This window comes from Temnothorax americanus, unplaced genomic scaffold (genome assembly GCF_048541705.1).
Source record: "Temnothorax americanus isolate GAGA-0224 unplaced genomic scaffold, ASM4854170v1 Scaffold29, whole genome shotgun sequence".
In the NCBI taxonomy this organism is placed as follows: Eukaryota; Metazoa; Arthropoda; class Insecta; order Hymenoptera; family Formicidae; genus Temnothorax; species Temnothorax americanus.
In genome coordinates this window covers 1,905,812-1,926,044 of record NW_027509432.1, presented here as the reverse complement: position 1 = coordinate 1,926,044, position 20,233 = coordinate 1,905,812, and the positions used below count along the sequence as shown (strand labels likewise).

The following is a 20,233-nucleotide window of genomic DNA, read 5'->3' as shown; positions in this document are numbered from 1 at the left end:
TTTCCTGAGTGCTGATTGGCTGACGGGAAATTGTTTAGCCAATCGACGAAAATCTGCCGTACGGCACATGATGCAATGGTGCCAGATTGATTGAATTTGAAAGAGGTTTTGTTTACCGGTTCGCGCCACTATCGTCATCAACAATAAATTGTGGAACAATAAATTACGGAGCCGAGCTGATTTTCACGCAGGATGAGTGCTTGAACGTCTGAGATGGTAATAACTCGCAGGATACTTTTTTTTTCTTATTAACATGTTATTTCTGGAAACTTCGATCCAGTGCAAGAATAGGGTTATGTAAGCTATCATGTGTGCTTATAACTTTATTGATAAAATAATTAAGTCAGAACGAAAGAGAGAAAGATAAGAGTTTATCCAATCAAATAGATTGAAGTATCCGTTTGTCTGATCAAATCTATATTTTCATGATGTAATGGAGTCGCTAAATGACAATGGATGAAGTGGATTACATACTCGTATCTTGTACTTAAACAATGTATCTCTTTTTTGTTTGATGTACGCAAGATTCGAACATTAGCGCCCAGTCAAAGAGGGAAACGGCCTTTACTTCTGGATATACCGCAGGACATTGTGGAACTAACTCAGTCCGAAAATTGTACGCAGGAGTCGAAAAGAAGATCCAAGAATGTCAAAGATATACAAATACCAGAGCGCAAAGCTGTTCCTCTTTCTGATAATGGCATCTGCACGGTGCAGAAAATAGTATCGGAGCATGTAAGTTTACTTGTAAACTATATAATCTTTGTTTCACACCTTTCTTAGTCTCGTTGCTGTAGAAATAACGTATGATACCGATTAGGAAGAGAGAGTGAGGAAACTTCTTAGTAAACCCTTTCAAATACCAATACCTGGCTACCAATTGTCTGGACGGGTTCTTGGATTACGCCTGCCAGGACCACGCAGACCATTGCATGATCCTGACGAACCAAATGCGCTAATTGTGTACTCACCGCCAGAATTGTCAGAACATGACAGATTGAAAGTGGATCTGTATGTACATGCATTTCTAGATATATGCATTTTTGCAGTACTCTTATTGCAGCTCACATTTAAATACGTTTTAAGATTAAGCAGTAATTATTGTGACACATGTTTAATTCTCGCAGATGCAAGCAGCTGGTACATGTAGTTGTAGATCCTGTATTGTGCAATGTGTTACGGCCGCATCAACGCGAGGGTGTAAAATTTATGTACGAATGTGTGACAGGCAAACGTATAGAAGGTGCATACGGCTGCATCATGGCAGATGAAATGGGTCTTGGTAAAACACTGCAATGCATAACTCTGTTGTGGACGTTGTTGAAGCAAGGTGAAATGTCTCAACTTATAAAATTAGAAAAAAAAAATAGAAAGAGTGATTATAATCGAAAGATATTTGCATTGTGTGTAGGACCAGAGGCTAAACCACTGATAGACAAAGCAATTATAGTTGCGCCCAGTTCTCTGGTGAAGAATTGGTATAATGAGATTAACAAATGGTTGAATAATATGGTCAACACTCTTGCTATTGATGGAGGAAAGAAAGCAGACATCGACACGAAACTCATCCGTTTCATGAAAACTTACGGCAGGGTCGTGACTCCTGTCCTCATTATAAGTTACGAAACGTTTCGCTTACATGCACACGTTCTGCATCAAGACGAAGTGGGCCTCGTATTGTGCGACGAGGGTCACCGCTTAAAAAATTCTGAAAATCAAACGTATCAATCTCTAATGGGTTTGAAAGCCAAAAGAAGAGTGCTGCTCAGTGGAACGCCCATACAGAATGATCTTTTGGAGTACTTTTCTCTCGTACACTTTGTTAATCAGGGATTATTGGGAACTGCACACGTAAATATTATTAGTGAATCACTCGATATAATTTTCGTATAATTTCTACTGTAATTATTCTTTCAGGAATTTCGAAAGAAGTTCGAGACGCCTATATTACGTGGTCAAGACGCAGCTGCGACAGACACGGAACGTAAACTCGCTGAAGAACGTTTGTTTGACTTAGTATCCATTGTTAATAAATGTCTCATTAGACGTACTAGCGCTTTGCTTTCGAAATATTTGCCACTGAAGCACGAACTCGTGGTATGCATAAAAATGGGAGAGCTACAAACGCGTCTCTACAAAAGTTTCATTCAGAGCGATAGTATAAAAAGATCTATGGAAGGTACATGATTTTAATTTTTTAAGTAACAATCTTTTGAGATAAAGATTAATGTCTCAACAGTATTATATAGTAATGAAACATGAAATATATTTTATATTCATTATAGAGAATGATAATCCAAGAAAGGGAGGCAGTCTGTCCGCTTTGGCTGCCATAACTCTCTTAAAGAAGCTATGCAATCACCCCGACTTGATATACGATAAGATCATGGAAAGGGCAGAGGGATTTGAGAAAGCTGCATCAATGTTGCCATCCAATTACTCGAAAAAGTAGGATTAATTTATTATTTGCTGAAACGTCATTTGTTAAACAAAACGAATAATCTTTTTTTTTTTTCCCCAGAGAGCTGCTACCAGAATTATCGGGCAAACTGATGGTTCTGGATTGCCTACTGGCGTCTATTAAAACCACAACGAATGACAAAATAGTATTAGTATCCAATTACACGCAGACTCTCGATTTGTTTGAGAAACTCTGCCATAAACGTTCCTACAATTACGTGAGGCTCGACGGTACGATGACGATTAAGAAAAGAGCGAAAGTGGTCGACAATTTTAATAGTGCCAACAGCAACGATTTCATCTTCATGCTCAGCTCGAAAGCCGGTGGATGCGGCTTGAATCTCATCGGTGCGAATCGTCTTGTCATGTTCGATCCAGATTGGAATCCCGCAAACGATGACCAAGCGATGGCCAGAGTGTGGAGAGACGGTCAGAAGAAGCCGTGTTTCGTCTATCGTTTTCTTTCTGTTAGTATCAGAACAATAATATTTCCATTGAACAATGAGTAATGAAAATATTTTCTTAGTATATAATTAATATATTTATTTATAAATAGATAAATCGATGACATATATTTAAAATAAGCGATATATATATTATATTTCCAGACTGGAACGATAGAGGAGAAAATATTTCAGAGACAAGCCCATAAGAAAGCGTTAAGTTCCACAGTGGTCGATCAAGAGGACGATGTGGCGAGGCATTTCACCATAAACGATCTGCGCGATTTATTCAAATTGGAAGAGAATACGGTTTCTGACACGCACGCAAAGTACGAAATCGCTGAAACTGTTATAAACATTTTAAAATTATTTTTTATACATCTGGAACAAGAGATAATGCTATTGTTTTTTTCATCTAGGTTTAAATGCAAACGTTGTGTCAATGGCATCGAGATAAAGAGTCCATCGGAACAATCCGACTGCAATTCTGATCTGTCCGACTGGCGACACTCCCATAATCCGCGACATTTGCCGGACATACCGTTACGACAGTGTTGGCCAAGCGGTATCACGTTTGTTTTCCATCATCGTTCGCATGAACAAGTAAAATGACTCGTATGACGATCTGTTAGCACTTTGTTTCGAAATTATGCATCCTTAAGTTAAGTATCGGCGACATTGATAAGAAATATTGTAACTGCAGAAAATCATCTCGTTGAGAAACTTATTTGTGTACGACAGTTTTCTTTTCTTAAAGATAGAAACGTGACAGTTCAGCATTTATTTAAGTATATGTATTTTTTTTTTGTAACTCACGCTCTTTTGTATTTGTAATTCAGTTGGTTGACAAAAAGATCGTCGCAAAACATTTTTCGTAAAAATGCAGTTACAATTTATGCCAATATATACGTGTGTGTGTGCCTTACACTTCGTATAAATAAATTATTTTGCATTTATGTAAGAAACAGACAAATTTAAGATAAAAAAAGATATATATTTAACGTCTTTCTACAGGATCTCCTAATATGAGATATGTTAAACTAAAAGGCCCTATATAGGCCCCATCTGTTGATCTCACCCATGAAAAAACCCCGCCATCTCATATCAGGATAAACTTTTAAAAGTATAAATATAAAATGTTTAGGATTAAAATTAATAAGAGATATTCTATTTATACATATGCAAAATTAAAATTGATTTTTGTTATACGTACTTGTTATCTCTGCCAAAAATAACAACAAACGTCATAAAATAACATCCGATTACAAAATCGGATATTACAAAACATTTGCAACAACTTTAAACAGACTTTATTGAAGATTTATACGATACGGAGAATGTTGTCATTCAATAAGATAAATCTCTAAATTATGATTTTTAAATTTGTAAATAGTATTTAAAATTTTCTTTCACAATTTTAATTAAAATTTTTTTAATAAGATGGGAGTGAGAATTGAATTTATAATATTTATATGCATTTCTCGTGTTTCAACATTTTTTTTCTACAAAACCAGTGCTTACATATTATTTCTTCCCTCATCAGCTCTATAATTCTTTAACAACGTCATCCTCATCATATACGTAGCTCTCTATCGAATGGAGAACAAGTTTATTGAGAAAATACATTTACTGATATCTACAAAAACAAAATCAAAGTTCATTAAATAACTAAATAACACGGTCGCGTAATCGAGCATAAGTGTCGAAAAATGATTTCAACGTCTATTATGTCTCCCAATTTTGGACATTGTGCCGTCTGGGATGCAAGATTGTACAATCTTTCATTATCATTTTCCGCGCGCGGGGCGCGGGCCCGTGATTGCGTGCGCGCTCGGGCGATATATACGCCGAGTCACGCACCTGCGTTTCACGGGCACGAATGTTTTCAGGACGCGCAGTAGACCGCGTCACGCCTCTCGCGCAGAAAGTTCCGTGTGTGCGGATTGCGGGGCAACCGTGCGATATTTCAGGAATCCTGTCTCGCGCGACGAGAGAGGAGAGAGAGATCGGCCCGCGCCGCGCGCGAGACCGTGGAAACCGCGGGGAGCGGGGGGTGGGGGGAAGCCGTGACGAGCGGGTCGGTTCGTCGACGCGGGAGGCGCGCGGGCGAGCGGCGCGCGGTCACGTGACCGGCGGGCGCGGCGCGCGATTGGCCGAGCGCGCGCGCGTCGCTTTCCCTCCTGACCCGTTGCTCGCCTGTTTCCGCCACCGCCATCCGACGACGGTTTCCGCGACGGGCGTCTGGCTGAGAGGCTCAGAATAGTTCCAGATGTGGCCATGTTTAGTTTCGATCTCCGAAGTTTTCGCTCATCGTCATATAAACCGCTACATTTTTATACTGACTGCTGAGAGAGTAAATAATACGCATCTGTCCGACCGATCTCGTACTCTACACGTCTTTGCCTGCGGCTCGTTTAACTCGCTGCATCCACATGCTGTTTTAACGCCCTTGCCGAGAGATCCCGAATCTCGCGAACGACGGAGAAACGCGAACGAACGAAAGAGAGACAGAGAAAGAGACATTTGTTGTCTGTCGCGTCTGAACGTCGCTCCGCCGATCTCGTCCCCGACGGGACACGTCGGAGCCACGCGAATCCGTGACACCTCCAGATTTGTCCGACTCCGATATCGCGAGAGAGAGAGAGAAAGAGAGATATAATTCGTTCTCGTTCACCCGCTTCGTTCCTCGTTCTTCGTTCTCTCGGCAAGAGTCGCGCGCACTGCAAAAAGTCCGCTCCGTCGCATCCCTATCTCTGTCGCTCTCTCGGGTCGACGTACCGAAACGCGTTCGGTCGTTATTTCGGAGAAAGAAAGAGGGAAGGAGAGAAACAACGTCGTTGTCGAGAAAGAATTTCGTGCCTTCGTACGGTTTTAAAAAAATCCGCAGAAGTGAAAGCGTCGTTTTATTTCGGGCCGAGGGGGTGAAAAGGACTCTCGTCCGAGAGAAAGAAGCTGTGCCTTCTTATCTCTCTCTTTCTCTCTTTTTCTCTCTCGTCCCCTCTCGTTCTCCCCTCTTTCTCCGTTTTTTTTTTTGGTCTCGTTTTTCCGGCGGGTTTCCGACGACGAGTACGCATGCGCGAGCGCGTTCCCATTCTCAGCGCGTCGCACTTCCGTTTCGGGCACGTCGCGCGCGCACACGAGGTCGCACACGCAACGACGTCACACTCAGACACGTAGAACGGACGGCCGGCGGGGGGCGAGGCAGGCAGGCAGGCAGGCAAACAGACGAGGCAAGTAAGCCAGGCGGACAGGACAGGGTGGGTATAGGTAGAAAGATAATCGCCACGGGAGAGACGCCCACGAACGAGAGCGGTTCGTCGCTGGGTCAGCCGTATGCCACGTCAGCCAGAATGACGTCGTTCTCGCGAGAAAAGGAGGATCGCGCGATCTGACGCATCTACGATCGTATTTCAATTTTCACGCGCGACTCATTGGGGCGCGAGAGAGAGAGGGCCCGTGGCGAGAGATCTCGCTAGTGAAGAAATAGAGAAAGAAAGAGAGAGAGAGAGAGAGAGAGAAAAGGGAAAATCGGTATCCCGTCGGTCCGCCCGTCGGCGAGGGAAAAAGGGTAGAAAGACCAGCCGAGACCAAGTGCACGGTATAACGCGTTTATTCAGTTCGTAGGAGAAAAGACTTTCGCGAGAGAAAGACTTGCTTGCCCGCCTCTAAAACGTCTAAACCCGAGCCTGTCAATCCGCGAAAAATTTTTGTGAAAGAGAAACGTAAAGAACTTAACAAAACGGCCGGGCCCCCCGTAGGGAGAGAGAAAGTTTTCGAGACGAGGGAACAAAGAAAATTTTGTTTCGGGACAAAGAGAGCGAGATAGAGACGCGACGGAGAAAGGGAGAGAGAGAGAGAGAGAGAGAGAGAAAAAATCGAAATAATCTTTTACAGTTGGTTCCATATGTGGAGCTCATGTTAAGCTCTCCCAAATGCTAGCGTTCGGGCAACGCGATTATTCCGCCAGAGCAAAGACCGGTCGAGTGTGGTCGGGCAAATCGATCGTATGATCCGCCGTCCCGGCCGATCGGACGGCCGCAGTGCTTGATATAGGAAATATAACCTCGGTACTTCACTCCGGGGTACCACCGAGAGAGCGCAATACGCACAGATCGAGACTCGATCTGCGAAAATGGCAGTAGAGAGTGTTTCCGCGGCTGAGACTCTGATCCAAAGGTTTGCTTCCTAACTATAATACTACTCTTCCGATAGATTTTCTTGGTTTTTTTTTTCTTTTTTTAAATTCGACCGCCGAATGTGTGGGGTACGAAAGACGAAGGAAGGAAATTATTTCGCGAGTGCCTATGTAATCAATAATCATCGCGTTCACGCATACGATACACATACACAGAGACATACATGCATACGTGCAAATAAGCCGTGTGTCACACGTACGTGTCTTCTCCGTCCCGCTCTTTATCCTCTTCGTGACGCATCCGCCCCCGCCCTCCTTCTCCTCCATCGTTTCTCCCGTTTCGCCGGAGCGCGATGAAAAAGAGAGATATCGTTCGATTTCGACGCGTCTCGTGCTTCCTCTTCCACAAAATAACGCTTCGCGTCGTTATGGATCCTTGTAGTTTTTTTCCTGATTTAGAACAAAAAAAAAAACAGGCATCGGTCCGATCGCTCTCCATTTTCTATCACGGCGAATCGATTTCGAGCAAGGAAGCGGGAGTGGACGAAAAGGGAGTCAAGGCCGTTCCTGCAATCCTCATCTCGCCGCAATTGTTCTCGAGAGCCGATTACGATCCCGCGGGCGTCCCGGCGGATTATTTTCGGAATTGGGTCGGGGGTGCAGTTTTGGCGAGGGGAAAGAAAGAGAAAAGGGGCTATACGTTTATTTATAGAATTGTAACCCGGCGATTGTAAAACCGGCAGAATTATTTCGGTTGATGCGCGAGCGCGCGATAATTTTATCAACGCGAAAACAAGATAAATATCCCAGAACGGGTTTTCGATCGGGCGATTAAGCGTCGCGGTCTGCCACCGTGAAAACGATTATTTAATTTAACCGTTATTCGATTTTCTAGTTTTTCACACACATAACATAATTTTCTAATTTCCTTACAATAAGTTCAGTTTAAACTCAAATCATTTTCTCTTGACCTGACATTGTCATAAATAAATCACAGAAAAAGGAGCATCGAGCCGCAACTAGATGGAAGTGTTGTGAAATTCTTTTTCTGTGATTTATTTTTAATCTTGTGAGCCTTTTGATATATATTATCTTAAATATCTTATTCAAGCTCTGTGTATTTCTAATTCCTATGTTACAAGTTTAAAAACATTGATTAGAAAATGACAATGCGATAAAGTCGAGCGGTAGATCATGACGAATTAAGCATTCGAAAACAAGTGTGGCTAGCTAGGATTGATTAACACGAAACTCTAAATTGGTTCGATCCACTATCGATTCGCGAATGAATCCGAGTCAGGACGGTAAACGTCTCTCAGCGTTACGGATCGATCGTTTCCGCGTCGCTTCCGGTCGACTTTGCCTAGAGTCCTTCAGCTCTTCTTCCCTCCTTACGAAAGATCGATCACACTCGCACGTATAACGACGCGTGTATAAGTAGGACGAAAGAAATGAATACGGAGAGACTCGTTGACTCTCCCTCCTATATGCATGTATCAGGTGTCTCGGATATATCGCGTTTCACCGTCTCGATGGAATTTCTGTAATTTCTCTGATCGGAGTAAATTCCCAGACAGCACGCATGTCGCAAATCGGGACACGAAGATGTCTTTAAGACGTTCTTGTGTCCCAATTTGGAACATTGTGTTCACTGGTCGTTCACTTATTCTTCGGCAGAAATGTGGGGTCGATAATTTCGTTATGAATTATTAAAACCGTTCGATAAAGGGTTTGAGTTCAGACACGCGAATCAATGATTAGAATGATTAGAACCTCGTTATTACGCGAGCGATCTTTATTTGTAAAGAAATTCCGTTTTATCGATCGTCGAGACATCCAAAATTAATTTTGATTAAAGATTGAGGCGGTCAGTCGTGTAAAAAAGAAAGTCCCTCGTTCATTCCGGTCGTCTCAGAATTCACGAATGAAGGATATATCCGAGCCACTCTGTATATACGCGCTCTCCTTCCACGCCAGAACAATCGGACGCTCATCCCAAGACTTTCAGTCTTTACCCTCTCAACACACGAGACACGCACATATACGCACGTACACACGCAACGCTCAGCGGGCAGAAAGCGATAGAGAGAGAGAGAGGGACGGAAAAACTTCTTCAATGAACGAGAATCGACACGCGAAGAGCTTTTCGGCGTAATGTCTCCTTCGGCATCATCCTTCGGCTTTAATGTCGCCTTTAAAATCGACAATGTTGCAACGACGACGATGTTGAGAATGTGGTGGTTCCTACGACGTTATGCTACTATGACTCTATACCATGATTATGACGATTCGTCGTAATGATAATGACGATCATGATCTGATGATGATAATGATGATGAAAATGATGAAATTGATGATAACCCGATGAAAGCGGTAAGGCAACTCCAATCTTTTATTTCCGTCGAGATTGCTCGAGAATCCTCGCGATAACCTGTCCGTATACGTTAATTCGGTAATCGATCGATGGTCTGCGTATACGGAATGGATGATTTTACAAGTGGAAGCAGGTTTGAGGACATCGATGTCGGCAGGCGATGTAATCCCCGGTGAGTTCGACTCCCGATGCGCGGAAAGAGGACCTTGTGCCAATTGATATCAGACTGAGTAAACGCACGGACCGTTTCGCGTAATCGTAAACGTCTGGTAAACGCTTTCCGAATCTGCTGCATTCGATCCTCCCCAGATAACGCAATGTCCAAAATTGGGGTATAAGACGTCTTACGGACGTCTTAGACGTCTCGAGGTTTTAACGTCTTAAAAACGTCTTAACGACGTCCTAACGACATCCCGCGATATGAGACGTCTTCAAGACATCTATATGTTCCGATTTTGGACGTTGTTGCTGGGTCGGATTGCTTCGCGCCATTTTTTATGACGCTCGCAGGTACGCGTGCTTATTCTATAGTCCGCGCCAGTTTAGAGCGAATCGCTTCTATTTTTCTTCCTTTCTAGGATTACGAAGAACCGACAACTCCATTGCGTTCGGTTTCCTATCGCGATTAACGGGGGAAAAAAAAAACGGATCTTATATCGCTCACACCGCCCACGTCTCATCTCCGTCATTAACGATAATGATATAGAGATCGACAACTTCCGCGTCGTTGGAAATTTGATATCGCAATTATTTCGCATTTTCCTCTCGTACCCACACAACCGGAGTGTGTATTGTGTATGTGTATATATGTTTACGCAGAACCGTGATTCTCAGACGGCAGTCGTTCCTTGGCCAGCCGCACGCGCACCTGCTCGTTTTCCCGCCATCGATCGGTTCCCATTCCCCAGGCGTCGCCGCGCCGAATTGTGCAACCCCTGTTTCGCGTCGTGACGTTCGGCCGCCCCCCTACCCCTCGCAAGCGCGGACCGGACCGATGTTTTCGGCACGGCCAGTAGCGGCAGTAGCCACGGCGCCGCGCCGCCACGTTACAGCCCGAGCGATCCGGGACTTCCCCCTTCCCCCCTCTATACACGAGAGAGAGAGAGAGAGAGAGAGAGGGTCTCCTCCGCGCGACGTATATAGTCCGCCGACCTGTTCAATGACTGCTTGCGCTATCAATTTGACCTTGGCGACAATCGCGAGTCCGTCCTCATGAATTCGCCTCGGCGTCATTTTTAGCCCGCCGCGGCGCACGCAGGCACGCACGAACGAAACGCACGTACACGCCACCATCGCCATCACCAACAACAACACCACCTCCACCACCGTACATTCGTGATATAGGCCGAGACAAGCTATTATGAATTACGATGAGGTGATAACATAAGTCGGCAGATGCGTTCTCTTCCTCGTAGAAATCCATGAGCACAGGGTTATTTCCGTTTGGGAGACTCGCGTGCGATGCACCGCAACTGTCACGTCGATTTAGCTAACGTCTGAGAAAATGCGTTTCGCCGATGTGTTCGATGTACCAACGTCGAGATGTATTCTGAAACGAACGTCATCAGATCTTGCTCGTCTTCATCTCGTATAGCAGTAATGAACGATATACTGACGAAATGAAAATGAAAATGAAAACGAAAAAGTATATTCCGCTAGAGATTTTGCATATTGCTTAATAATTTATTGCGCACGAAGGAAGGTCGCAATTGTATCGTGTGCAATATATATATTGCAGAGACTATATTTCAGTAAAGTGATTTGGCATTACGTATATATCTCATTATTTTACATAGAAAGAAGGATAATATTTAATATTTCTGAAAAACGTTAAAAGTAGGAACCTCCCTGAGCAATGACATCAGCAGTTGTCATCGTTGCGGTCATTGAATCAAAACGTCTTGTCATTTTAATGAAAAGATTCATAACTACATGATTGTACATAAGAGTTCATTACGCTTCGTGTATCGTGTATCGAATTGGACAATTGTTCCACTAAATAGTTATTTGAAAATAAATATGATGCGTGAAAGGTATACAGTTACTTCTAAAGTAATAAACTAGTACTTGAAGGGTAATTTAAATGAATCAAGAGGGTAACGTGTAGGAGACATCTGCTTTTATACTTTCTCACATCCTCATGATATTCTTTCTTTTGTGCAGCAGCAACGATAACGATTTGGAAGATGGAGAAATTCCATCGGACGAGGACGACGAGCCAGTCACCCGTGCAGCGAGTGATGCACCGGAGATTGCCAAGCCAGCACCAAAGCCAGATTCTGCGAAGAATAAGAATTTTGATGCAAAATTTAACAAGAACAAAAAGCCGCAAGCTGCACAGGCAGCTGGTGGTAAGCACGAGCGATTTTTGAAATATAAAAATCCGACTGAGGATTGGGCTGGAGATGTCGAGAAGGCTATCAAAGCTGCGATGGAAGAGGATGGCACGAAGAATCAGGAACCCAAAGCGAAGAACAAGAACAACAGGAACAAAGTTAGGAAAAGAGTGCGCGATGAGAGAGAGGAGGATCGTGGTAAAGATCAAAAGGTATGTAAAATGCATTATGACAGATTTTATCCATAGATGCATTAAACAATGGTATTTTTTTAGTGTTAAGCTTTTGACGATCATAGGCGCATAAGTTGTCTTTGTTTTATTAAATTTTTGTACTTAATATTATACAGAAGCGAAAATTGAGCGATGACGAGAATACGAATGAGGATGAAGACGAAATGCTGTTTGTACGAGGAGCTTCGCCCATCAGAAAGGATTCTCAAGAGACTAATTCTCCCAGGCGTACGAACGAGCACGAGAATTTTGACGCCAATTCGGATTATGAGGAAAGGCCCATCATAAACCGACATAGAGAAAATGACAACAAACGCGGCGGACGTGGCGGAGGAGGAGGAGGAGGAGGAGGTACAGAGACCTAATTTCCGTTTCTCTTAATTGCGATCACACAATTAAAGTATTGTACCATTTCTTTTATCATAATTATTAAAATTGCTTAAATTATAATTTATCGAGTACATTGTAACTGTGGCGGATTACTTTTAACGCTTTTGCATATTTACGATAGGGCGTCGCGGTGGCAAGAACGAACGTGGTAAGAATAAGACCCGGGGTCAAATTCGAAATGACCGAAATGGTCGTCGTCCACAAAACAATGATCACGGGCAGGATGTGGACACGATATGTGTGTATTATATGCAAGGAAAGTGTCATAGAGGGGACGATTGTCCATTTTCGCACAATGCGTTGCCACCTAGAAAAATGGAGTTATGCAAGTTCTACCTTATGGACTGTTGTGCAAAACGGGACAAATGTCTCTACATGCACCATGATTTTCCTTGCAAGTTCTTCCACACAGGTTTAAAGTGCAATCAGGGTGACAATTGTAAATTCTCTCATCAACCCTTGAACGAACAGGTACATTGTCATTTTATAACTTCATAACTTATGTTAGTTTACTGACAGAATATTATAGTATGAATATATGAATTACAAGTAAAAATTTGGTGCTGATAAAAAAATGAAACGAGTCATACTAAATTTATTGTTGAAAATAATTGTACTGGAATGGTTTTATGTTTCAGGTAAAAGGTATTCTTTTGAAACACTTGGAAACTGCACCAAAAGAAATTCTTGGTGATTTTCCAAGGTTAAGCAGAGAGGGTGCCATGTTAATGATAAATAATACAGCACGTTCTCTAGCACAAGGACAAGATACAACGAATCAAAAGATTCCTAGTCTCTTCGAGTTAAATTTATCAGTACCTGTAGAAAAGACCGATGAAAAAGAAGAGAAAGGTAATCCTCTCTTTTAATAAATAGAAAATTAATTTTTACACAAAATATTGATATCGCTTTGTTACTCATTTAAATTCTTATACTAAAATCATAATTATTTGATTAAATAGAAGAACAAACGAATCAGCAAAAAGCCAACGCGAGGGAAAGAAAACCTTCGGGAAAGAAGACGCGATGGGGTTCGGACGAGGACAGAGTTCCTTACGAGCAGATTATGCTACTGCAGTCGGCAAATGAGCTTGGTCTTCAACTTCCAAACGCTGCGTTAGGTTTAGCCACGCAGCAACAGGCACAAAAACAGGCGCAAATTACACCGCCTGTAGATTTCTACAGCGAAAGAACTGAATCAAGTAAAACTGAAACAAGAGAAAATCTTGCAAAGAATGTAGACAAAGAAGAAGACATAGATGAGGTATAATATTGTGCGAATTTATATTTTAATTAATTATGATCACAGAGTTTATATTATAACTAAATTTGAATTCAAAAAATGAACAACACAATTATCATTATGAAACTTTACTTCTATTAGCAGACGAGAAAGCGAAGAGATGTTGACTTGAGGCAGTTATTGAACGCAAAGAAACCACCACCCGTCTATAGTATAGCTGATAAAGTAGCGAGTCTCACGAGAAATAAACACGATGACGAGAGCGATCAAGATGAGGAATTGGAACTCGTTATCGAAATGCCAATTGAAGATGAGGATAAGGAAAGAGGAAAGTTTCTTGGTGGTGAGCAAGGTAAGAACTGCTTATCTTACCGTGACTTTCTTTCTTTAACTGTATTTATATGTTAGAAAATTTAATAATGCTTAGTTACTTAGCCTGTTACACTTATACTTCTTTTTTCATTGATTGATATTTTATATATATTGCTTTCAATCTCTTTATTATTGAAATAATTCATCTAAAAAATATTGTGCATTAAATAATGGAAAAAAATATACAATTATATCTGCATTTAACAGGTGAACAATATCAGGATATTTCTATAGACGAACATGAGACAGTGCCGCCTCACTTACCAAAGAAGGCGCAGGAATTGTTTATGCGAATACAGCAGCAGCAACGCGCGGCTCAGGACAGTTTGAAAAACATAGACAACGAGTCCGATGCACCTAATACCGATCAGATTATCGAAGATTGGTATTCGGATGACGAGGACGATGATGATGATGATGACGAGGGAGGTAATCTTACTATAGTGGATAGTTCGAAAGATGAAATCGAGCCCATCGAGAAAACTCAAAACCTCGTTATCAAGGAGGAGTTCCAGCCTGCGACATCCGTGTCCAACGTACCCCAGCCGGCCGCTATTGTGGACAAATTAGGTGACCTAAGCAAAATTGATATCAGTGCCGAAGTATCCAAATTGCTTTCCACTCTGAAGGCTCAGAGCTCCACGACTAACAAGACACAAGCAAACTCGAATCAAGACGCGTCGAAAGCTAAATCGGCGCAAGATCCGAAGACGGATAGCGAGACGTCGTCGAGTCCGAGGCGATCACCAGGTCCGAGTTCGGCAACTGTATCTGTATCCAGAGATCCACGAATGTCCCGGGATCCTAGACAACGTCGGGAAGTCGAGCAGAAGCCGAGCAGCCCTAGCATATCTTCCGATGTGAAGAGGGAATTACAAAAACCTCTCAGGCTGGAAACGAGCATTTACAGTTCCGGCATCACCGCGGTAGACGCTAACATGGACACCGATCTCCGCTCTACGAGAGCGGATCAAGATCTTAGACGGCAAGACATGGACTTCCGACAGCGTTTCCAATCCGGTGACTTCGGCGACACGGATCTGCGTGTCAAGTCCGACGTGGATCTACGGCAGATGCTGACCTTGCCGTTCAAACCGGTACCCGCGCATATACCGTGCACCGAGATCGATGGAAGTATCGCGTCGCATCCGCCGATGGTGTATAAAGTCTACGTGGTCGACATACCCAGACCGGATTACACCGGTCTCAAGTTAACGAAGAATGATGCGCAGGTCAAATACGATCCACGCCTCCGCAAGATCTTCCGCATCGCCAAGCCTGAGCAACTGGCCGACTCGCCGATGTCGCCGCCGCCGCCGCAAATGAAGCACGAGACACCGAAATCGCCGCCGCAATGTGTTCGCTCAGATCCGCGACGGAAAACTCTCGAGGCGGCGGCTTCCAATCAACAGTCGTCCTCGCAGAATACAACCAATGCTCCGATGATGTCCAAAGGGATGCAACCGATGGAGCCAATGGGACCTAATATGGGTCTTGGTTCTACTGGCATGCCGGTGAGACCTGGTATGCCTGGCGGTCCGTTGCCCGGCGCCATACCGGGTCCTCCTCAGGGTATGATGGGCCCGATGGGTCCAAACCATCCGATGGGCATGGGTAACATGGGTCCGATGAGGCCTATGATGAATGCTGGACCGATGCCGCCGCAGAATATGCCGCCCATGGGCATACCACACGGTCCGGCGATGAGTATGAACGGTCCCGTTCCGATACCGCCTCAGGGTCAGATGAATTTTGATCCGCGTTTCAACGCGCAGCGTAACAATGGGGCCGGACTGTTAGGTCCTGGACCTAACTTCGGTCCGGACAATTACGAAGGGGGCCCACCTTATCCCTGTGGTGGTAATTTTAATAATTTCGGAGGACCCGGTGGTGGTGGCGGCGATCCCTTTGGTCCGAACGGATCAAATGGGCCCAACTTTGGCCCGATGGGGGGTGACGATTGGGGCAGCAGACAGCGTGGCGGTCGTATCCGCCGAAGAAATCGCAGCAGGACCAATATGGTGACCAATAATTAAGAGGTGCATTAGGGAAAATAAACTGTGAGCGCCTGATGATAATTCTCACGAGCGGTAGAGTCCGCGCGTGCATTTCACGCGTGCACGCAGTACACTCAAAAACATACTTTGAAGTCTTTCCAATTTATTTTTATGGTATAATATCGAGACACTTTCTTACGTAGAGATCTACAAATTTATTCCTTATAAATCCATAAAAATATCGATGTAAATATTTATAAATATCCTTTACAAAAAATTATTATCTATCTATATATATATGTGTATACATTTTTGGTTTATATAAAATTAAATCTGTAGAATTTACTCGCGGAGAGAAAGATTTGATTGCTGAACACGTTCGATGATTATGATCAACAGATCGGAAATCTACAAAACTAGGAATTATCGAACACCAGCTCATTGTACGTAATGCTTAAGTTATACTATATCGCATATAATGCTCATGGTTGCGTGCAATTTTCTTTTGGAATATTCTATGGAAGCTAGCATATTTCAACACTTGGTACGTATCGGATCCATCACTTTAGTTTGTAATTCATCACATAACTCAAGGATACTAATTAGGCATGTATTGTAAGTCTATAATGGTAAGAAATATTTATACATAGATAATGACGAATGTGTATCCACTCGTTTACAATAAATAGATTCTACGAAAAGACAATTAGACGTAAGTCTCGCCGAAATAATCAGTCGGAAATAAACAAGCATGTAAAGCTGGGTATACGTCTACGAACGAACAGCGAACGCGAACGTTTGGATTCGCGTTCGTGTTCTGAAAAGTCGTTCGTTCCTTTTTTATTCGCATTTGCCTTGGCGTATACATCTGCTGAATAATAACGAACGTTCGCGTCCGCTGTTCGTTCGCCAAGTGTATACCCAGCTTAAGATGTGTGGGGCGGATGCTGATAGAGATGATAGAGAAATTATAATTTTGTTGTCTTCCACAAAAATGGCATGCAAATGCCTGAGGTCCGCAAGACACGTTGTTTCCTTTCGCGAATTTGCACCCGCGATTCGTAAATCGACGTACACGATATTTACGTGTCGCGGAGATGTAGGAATTGCAAAGGTGAACTGCAATATTTTGTAAAAAAAGAAGTTCAATGTATACCAATTTTACAACGTGATGTATATGTAACATGTAACGAAGTACTTTTCTACGCTTTAAAAAAAAGTACGTGAGTAATAATGTGTAAATTTCAATCTCACTTCAATTGGTTTCATCTTAAGATCACGCAAATCATGTCGAAGTAACATACAGTACTTTGTATTCTCGCATACCTCCAATGAAAAGGTTAATTATATCCTTTACCGATTCTTATTGGTACAGACCCGAGTGTCTGAATTAAAATGATGATTGTCGCTTCGCGACAAAGCAGAAATTTCTAGCTGTACGTATCTTTCAAGATAATCTAGGAATAGATGCAGGATATTAAGATTTTTGCTGAAGTAGACATCACTCAATGTTAATCTACATACTTCGTTTATTATTATTGCTACATTATATAGATATAGAGCGAAATTATATTTGTAAAGTTTACTATCATATTATATATATATATATATACATACATATATATATATATATATATAGATATATATATAGCAAGATTTTTGTACAGACGAGAGTTGTTGATTCAAACGCAAGTTTTTCGGTTTGTCTCAATGATGTAAATACCGCTGTATTAACTCTGTGCACTTTTTAAAATACAATTATATGATAAACATGTCTATATATGAGGATTGAAAGATTTTTGTACAATATACAACCTGTATGGAAAGTTGTATTACTTTTTTCTCTAATGCTCGCAATTGTTTTTATTTCAAATTTGAACAGGCAGCCATTCCAATCGCAACTTCAGACATATTCATCAATGTATGATAGAACTTAGGGGGTCAGCTCGTATTGTCGATAGATCCAATCTCGCGTCCATCTCGTCGTCTAACTCTCCTACTATCGCTCTGAAAAGAAAGGCATACCATGATTAAACTAATGTATATTTTTTCACGAATGCTTGTGTGTTAGATATTTATTTCCATATAAGTGAATATTAGTGCAAGGTGAAATTATGTTTCTATATTTTTCTAGTGACGAGTACCGATGTAATAATAAAAGGAACAATCATATTACAAATACGATTATTGAAACTAATCTGTGTACAGTTTATCTCAGGAAGCTATACCGACACGTTATCCCCTCTGATGATGTGCAAACCCAAGACAACCTGCTCCACTCCCTGCGTCGTGCTATATACTCGCTCGTGTGATTCATCCAGAATTATATTGATAGTCTGATCGAAACCTTTCAGCGTGCCCTGAAGCAAAAGTTTAGTTCGAAGATGAGCTGAATCGATTACGATGGACATAAGAGATACAGCTTCTGCTATTAATATTGTATTTATTGACAAAATGCAATTGTATAGCTTTGAAATGCGAACACTTGTGAGATATTATCAAAGAATTGGTTAAATTTTTTAAATAACGTTCGTAAAGTGTTATTAAAGAATTAAGTATCTAAATTTTGGAAATATTTGCAAAGCATTATCACAGACCTCTAGAACGATATGATAATGCTTTGTAAATATTTCACATTTTAAAAATTGAGCTACATAATTACATTCTTCCAATAAATAAAACTTGAATATCAGAAGCTGTATAAATATTCTCCAAGAATATTGATATTTAGTAATCCCAAGTCACAAAACGTAAACACGGTATCGTACTCCATTACATTTATTACAATTTTATATCTTTGAGCAAAGTAAATAAAGCATTCGTAAAGCAAAAGTATGGACGGTATATGTAAATCGGCGCTTTCGTGACTTTGCGAATTTGCGTACTTACAATAAAATTCCTCCCGTCCGACGTGATAATGGAAACTGTATCTAAGCAATGTTTAGGGTTAATATATTCATCACAAATGTCGTGTACTTGTCGCAACTCGGTTGAATAATAAATTATGCAAAAAGGATACGATTCACGTAACTCTCTAATCCTGACGCCATTATTTATTGTATGTCACACAAAGCTACCCAAGTATCGATATAAAACCGTTAATAAATACGTTAGCGAGTCATCAGCTCCCAGTATAGGTTACCGACTTATCGCTACAAACAAACCGGGTGACCTGCCAGCTATTTATACTATACCATGCTGCCATTTGCCATTGCTGTCAGAGCCAGAATGGCCGCATTCAGGAAACACAACTGTTGAGTGAGCGCCGAGCGGTCATACAGTCAATCCGCTATTATCGTGTATGTATGTATGGCTGCGTTTCGATATTCACTGCCAGTACTTAACGCAGCCTATGTATGTACCCTGGCTTGCATATAAGATATACTTCATAATAACCATCAACATGATGTTTGGATCTATAATATTATACTGCCACTTTTATTAAATAATAAAGTAATCGAAGAGTATGTGTAAAAGCTTTTTTTTTCAATGTGATTAAACAGCTCCGAAATTTGATTGAGTATACTGTATCCGCGTTGACAACGGATTTTGACGCGTTCGTTCCGCGAGTTTGTTTCTCCTTATATTACATGGAGCACAATTTGCGCGGAAAAGCGGAACAGTATAGTGACAAATAGACATTTGTATTCATTTCTTAAAATTGTGTTCACTTAATTCATTGCAATTTTTATTAATATGCTTATCTTTTCAGCTTATCTATTGAATACAAGCATTTTAATCAATAAATACCGTTAAAAATTAATATTTTATAATTCTCCGTTCCACCTTTGGTCCTACTCCGGATCTAAGTGTAAGAACCAATCATAATGAGCGCTCATTCAACAGTTTCCTGAACGCGGCCAATGGTAGCGTGCATGCAGCATCAAGTGCGTGCCGTGTATGTATGTGCATACATACGTGCAGGTTCCACTACTCCAGGGGTATGTTGTCCCTTGTGCTATTTTTTTTGGCATTTATCTTGAGAGGAACAGTGAATAAAAAAATCGCGAAATTGTCTTTTAGCATCTAAAAGAATCATTTCGCAATTTTTTATCCATTGTTCCTTTCAAGATGGACAAATGTACCCCTAGGGCGGTATTCATAGTCGGATCTTTGTCTTAGGCCCGGTTTCACCAACGTGATTTAATCTAAGTCGATTAAACTCACTCTTCATCTCTTTCCAACTGTTCCCCTAGAAAGAGACGAAGAGTGAGTTTAATCGGCCGATTAGATTAAATCACGTTGGTGAA

General features: G+C 41.8%; 3 protein-coding genes across 18 annotated transcripts; 2 read left to right on the top strand and 1 right to left on the bottom strand.

Annotated features, from left to right (window-relative positions):
- Positions 1-60: 60 nt before the first annotated feature.
- On the top strand, positions 61-4,344 carry Okr (DNA repair and recombination protein RAD54-like okr). Its single transcript, XM_077410432.1, has 10 exons — positions 61-216; positions 526-735; positions 821-1,011; positions 1,128-1,330; positions 1,412-1,851; positions 1,918-2,179; positions 2,286-2,448; positions 2,522-2,927; positions 3,069-3,232; positions 3,323-4,344. Exons 1-10 carry the CDS (start codon positions 214-216, stop codon positions 3,513-3,515), a joined length of 2,235 nt encoding a protein of 744 aa, XP_077266558.1. The 5' UTR covers positions 61-213; the 3' UTR covers positions 3,516-4,344.
- Positions 4,345-5,013: 669 nt separating this feature from the next.
- On the top strand, positions 5,014-17,990 carry Su(sable) (suppressor of sable). Of its 13 annotated transcripts, XM_077410413.1 has the most exons (9): positions 5,021-5,256; positions 6,798-7,079; positions 11,576-11,960; positions 12,098-12,332; positions 12,493-12,842; positions 13,010-13,223; positions 13,334-13,635; positions 13,756-13,966; positions 14,194-17,990. In XM_077410413.1, the coding sequence occupies exons 2-9, from the start codon at positions 7,036-7,038 to the stop codon at positions 16,020-16,022; spliced, it is 3,570 nt and encodes a 1,189-aa protein (XP_077266539.1). In that variant the 5' UTR covers positions 5,021-5,256; positions 6,798-7,035; the 3' UTR covers positions 16,023-17,990. The 13 variants fall into 13 exon arrangements, with proteins under 13 accessions (XP_077266541.1, XP_077266540.1, XP_077266539.1 ...); XM_077410415.1 differs by having other exon boundaries at positions 5,014-7,079; positions 13,759-13,966; XM_077410414.1 differs by having other exon boundaries at positions 5,020-7,079; positions 11,579-11,960.
- LOC143899824 (U6 snRNA-associated Sm-like protein LSm8) lies at positions 17,588-19,210 on the bottom strand. Of its 4 annotated transcripts, none has more exons than XM_077410501.1 (4): positions 19,003-19,171; positions 18,873-18,913; positions 18,212-18,343; positions 17,588-17,990 (listed from the first exon to the last, which is right to left on the bottom strand). In XM_077410501.1, exons 1-4 carry the CDS (start codon positions 19,031-19,033, stop codon positions 17,925-17,927), a joined length of 270 nt encoding a protein of 89 aa, XP_077266627.1. In that variant the 5' UTR covers positions 19,034-19,171; the 3' UTR covers positions 17,588-17,924. The 4 variants fall into 4 exon arrangements, with proteins under 4 accessions (XP_077266627.1, XP_077266625.1, XP_077266626.1 ...); XM_077410499.1 differs by having other exon boundaries at positions 18,216-18,343; XM_077410500.1 differs by having other exon boundaries at positions 18,216-18,343; positions 18,873-18,907.
- Positions 19,211-20,233: the final 1,023 nt, after the last annotated feature.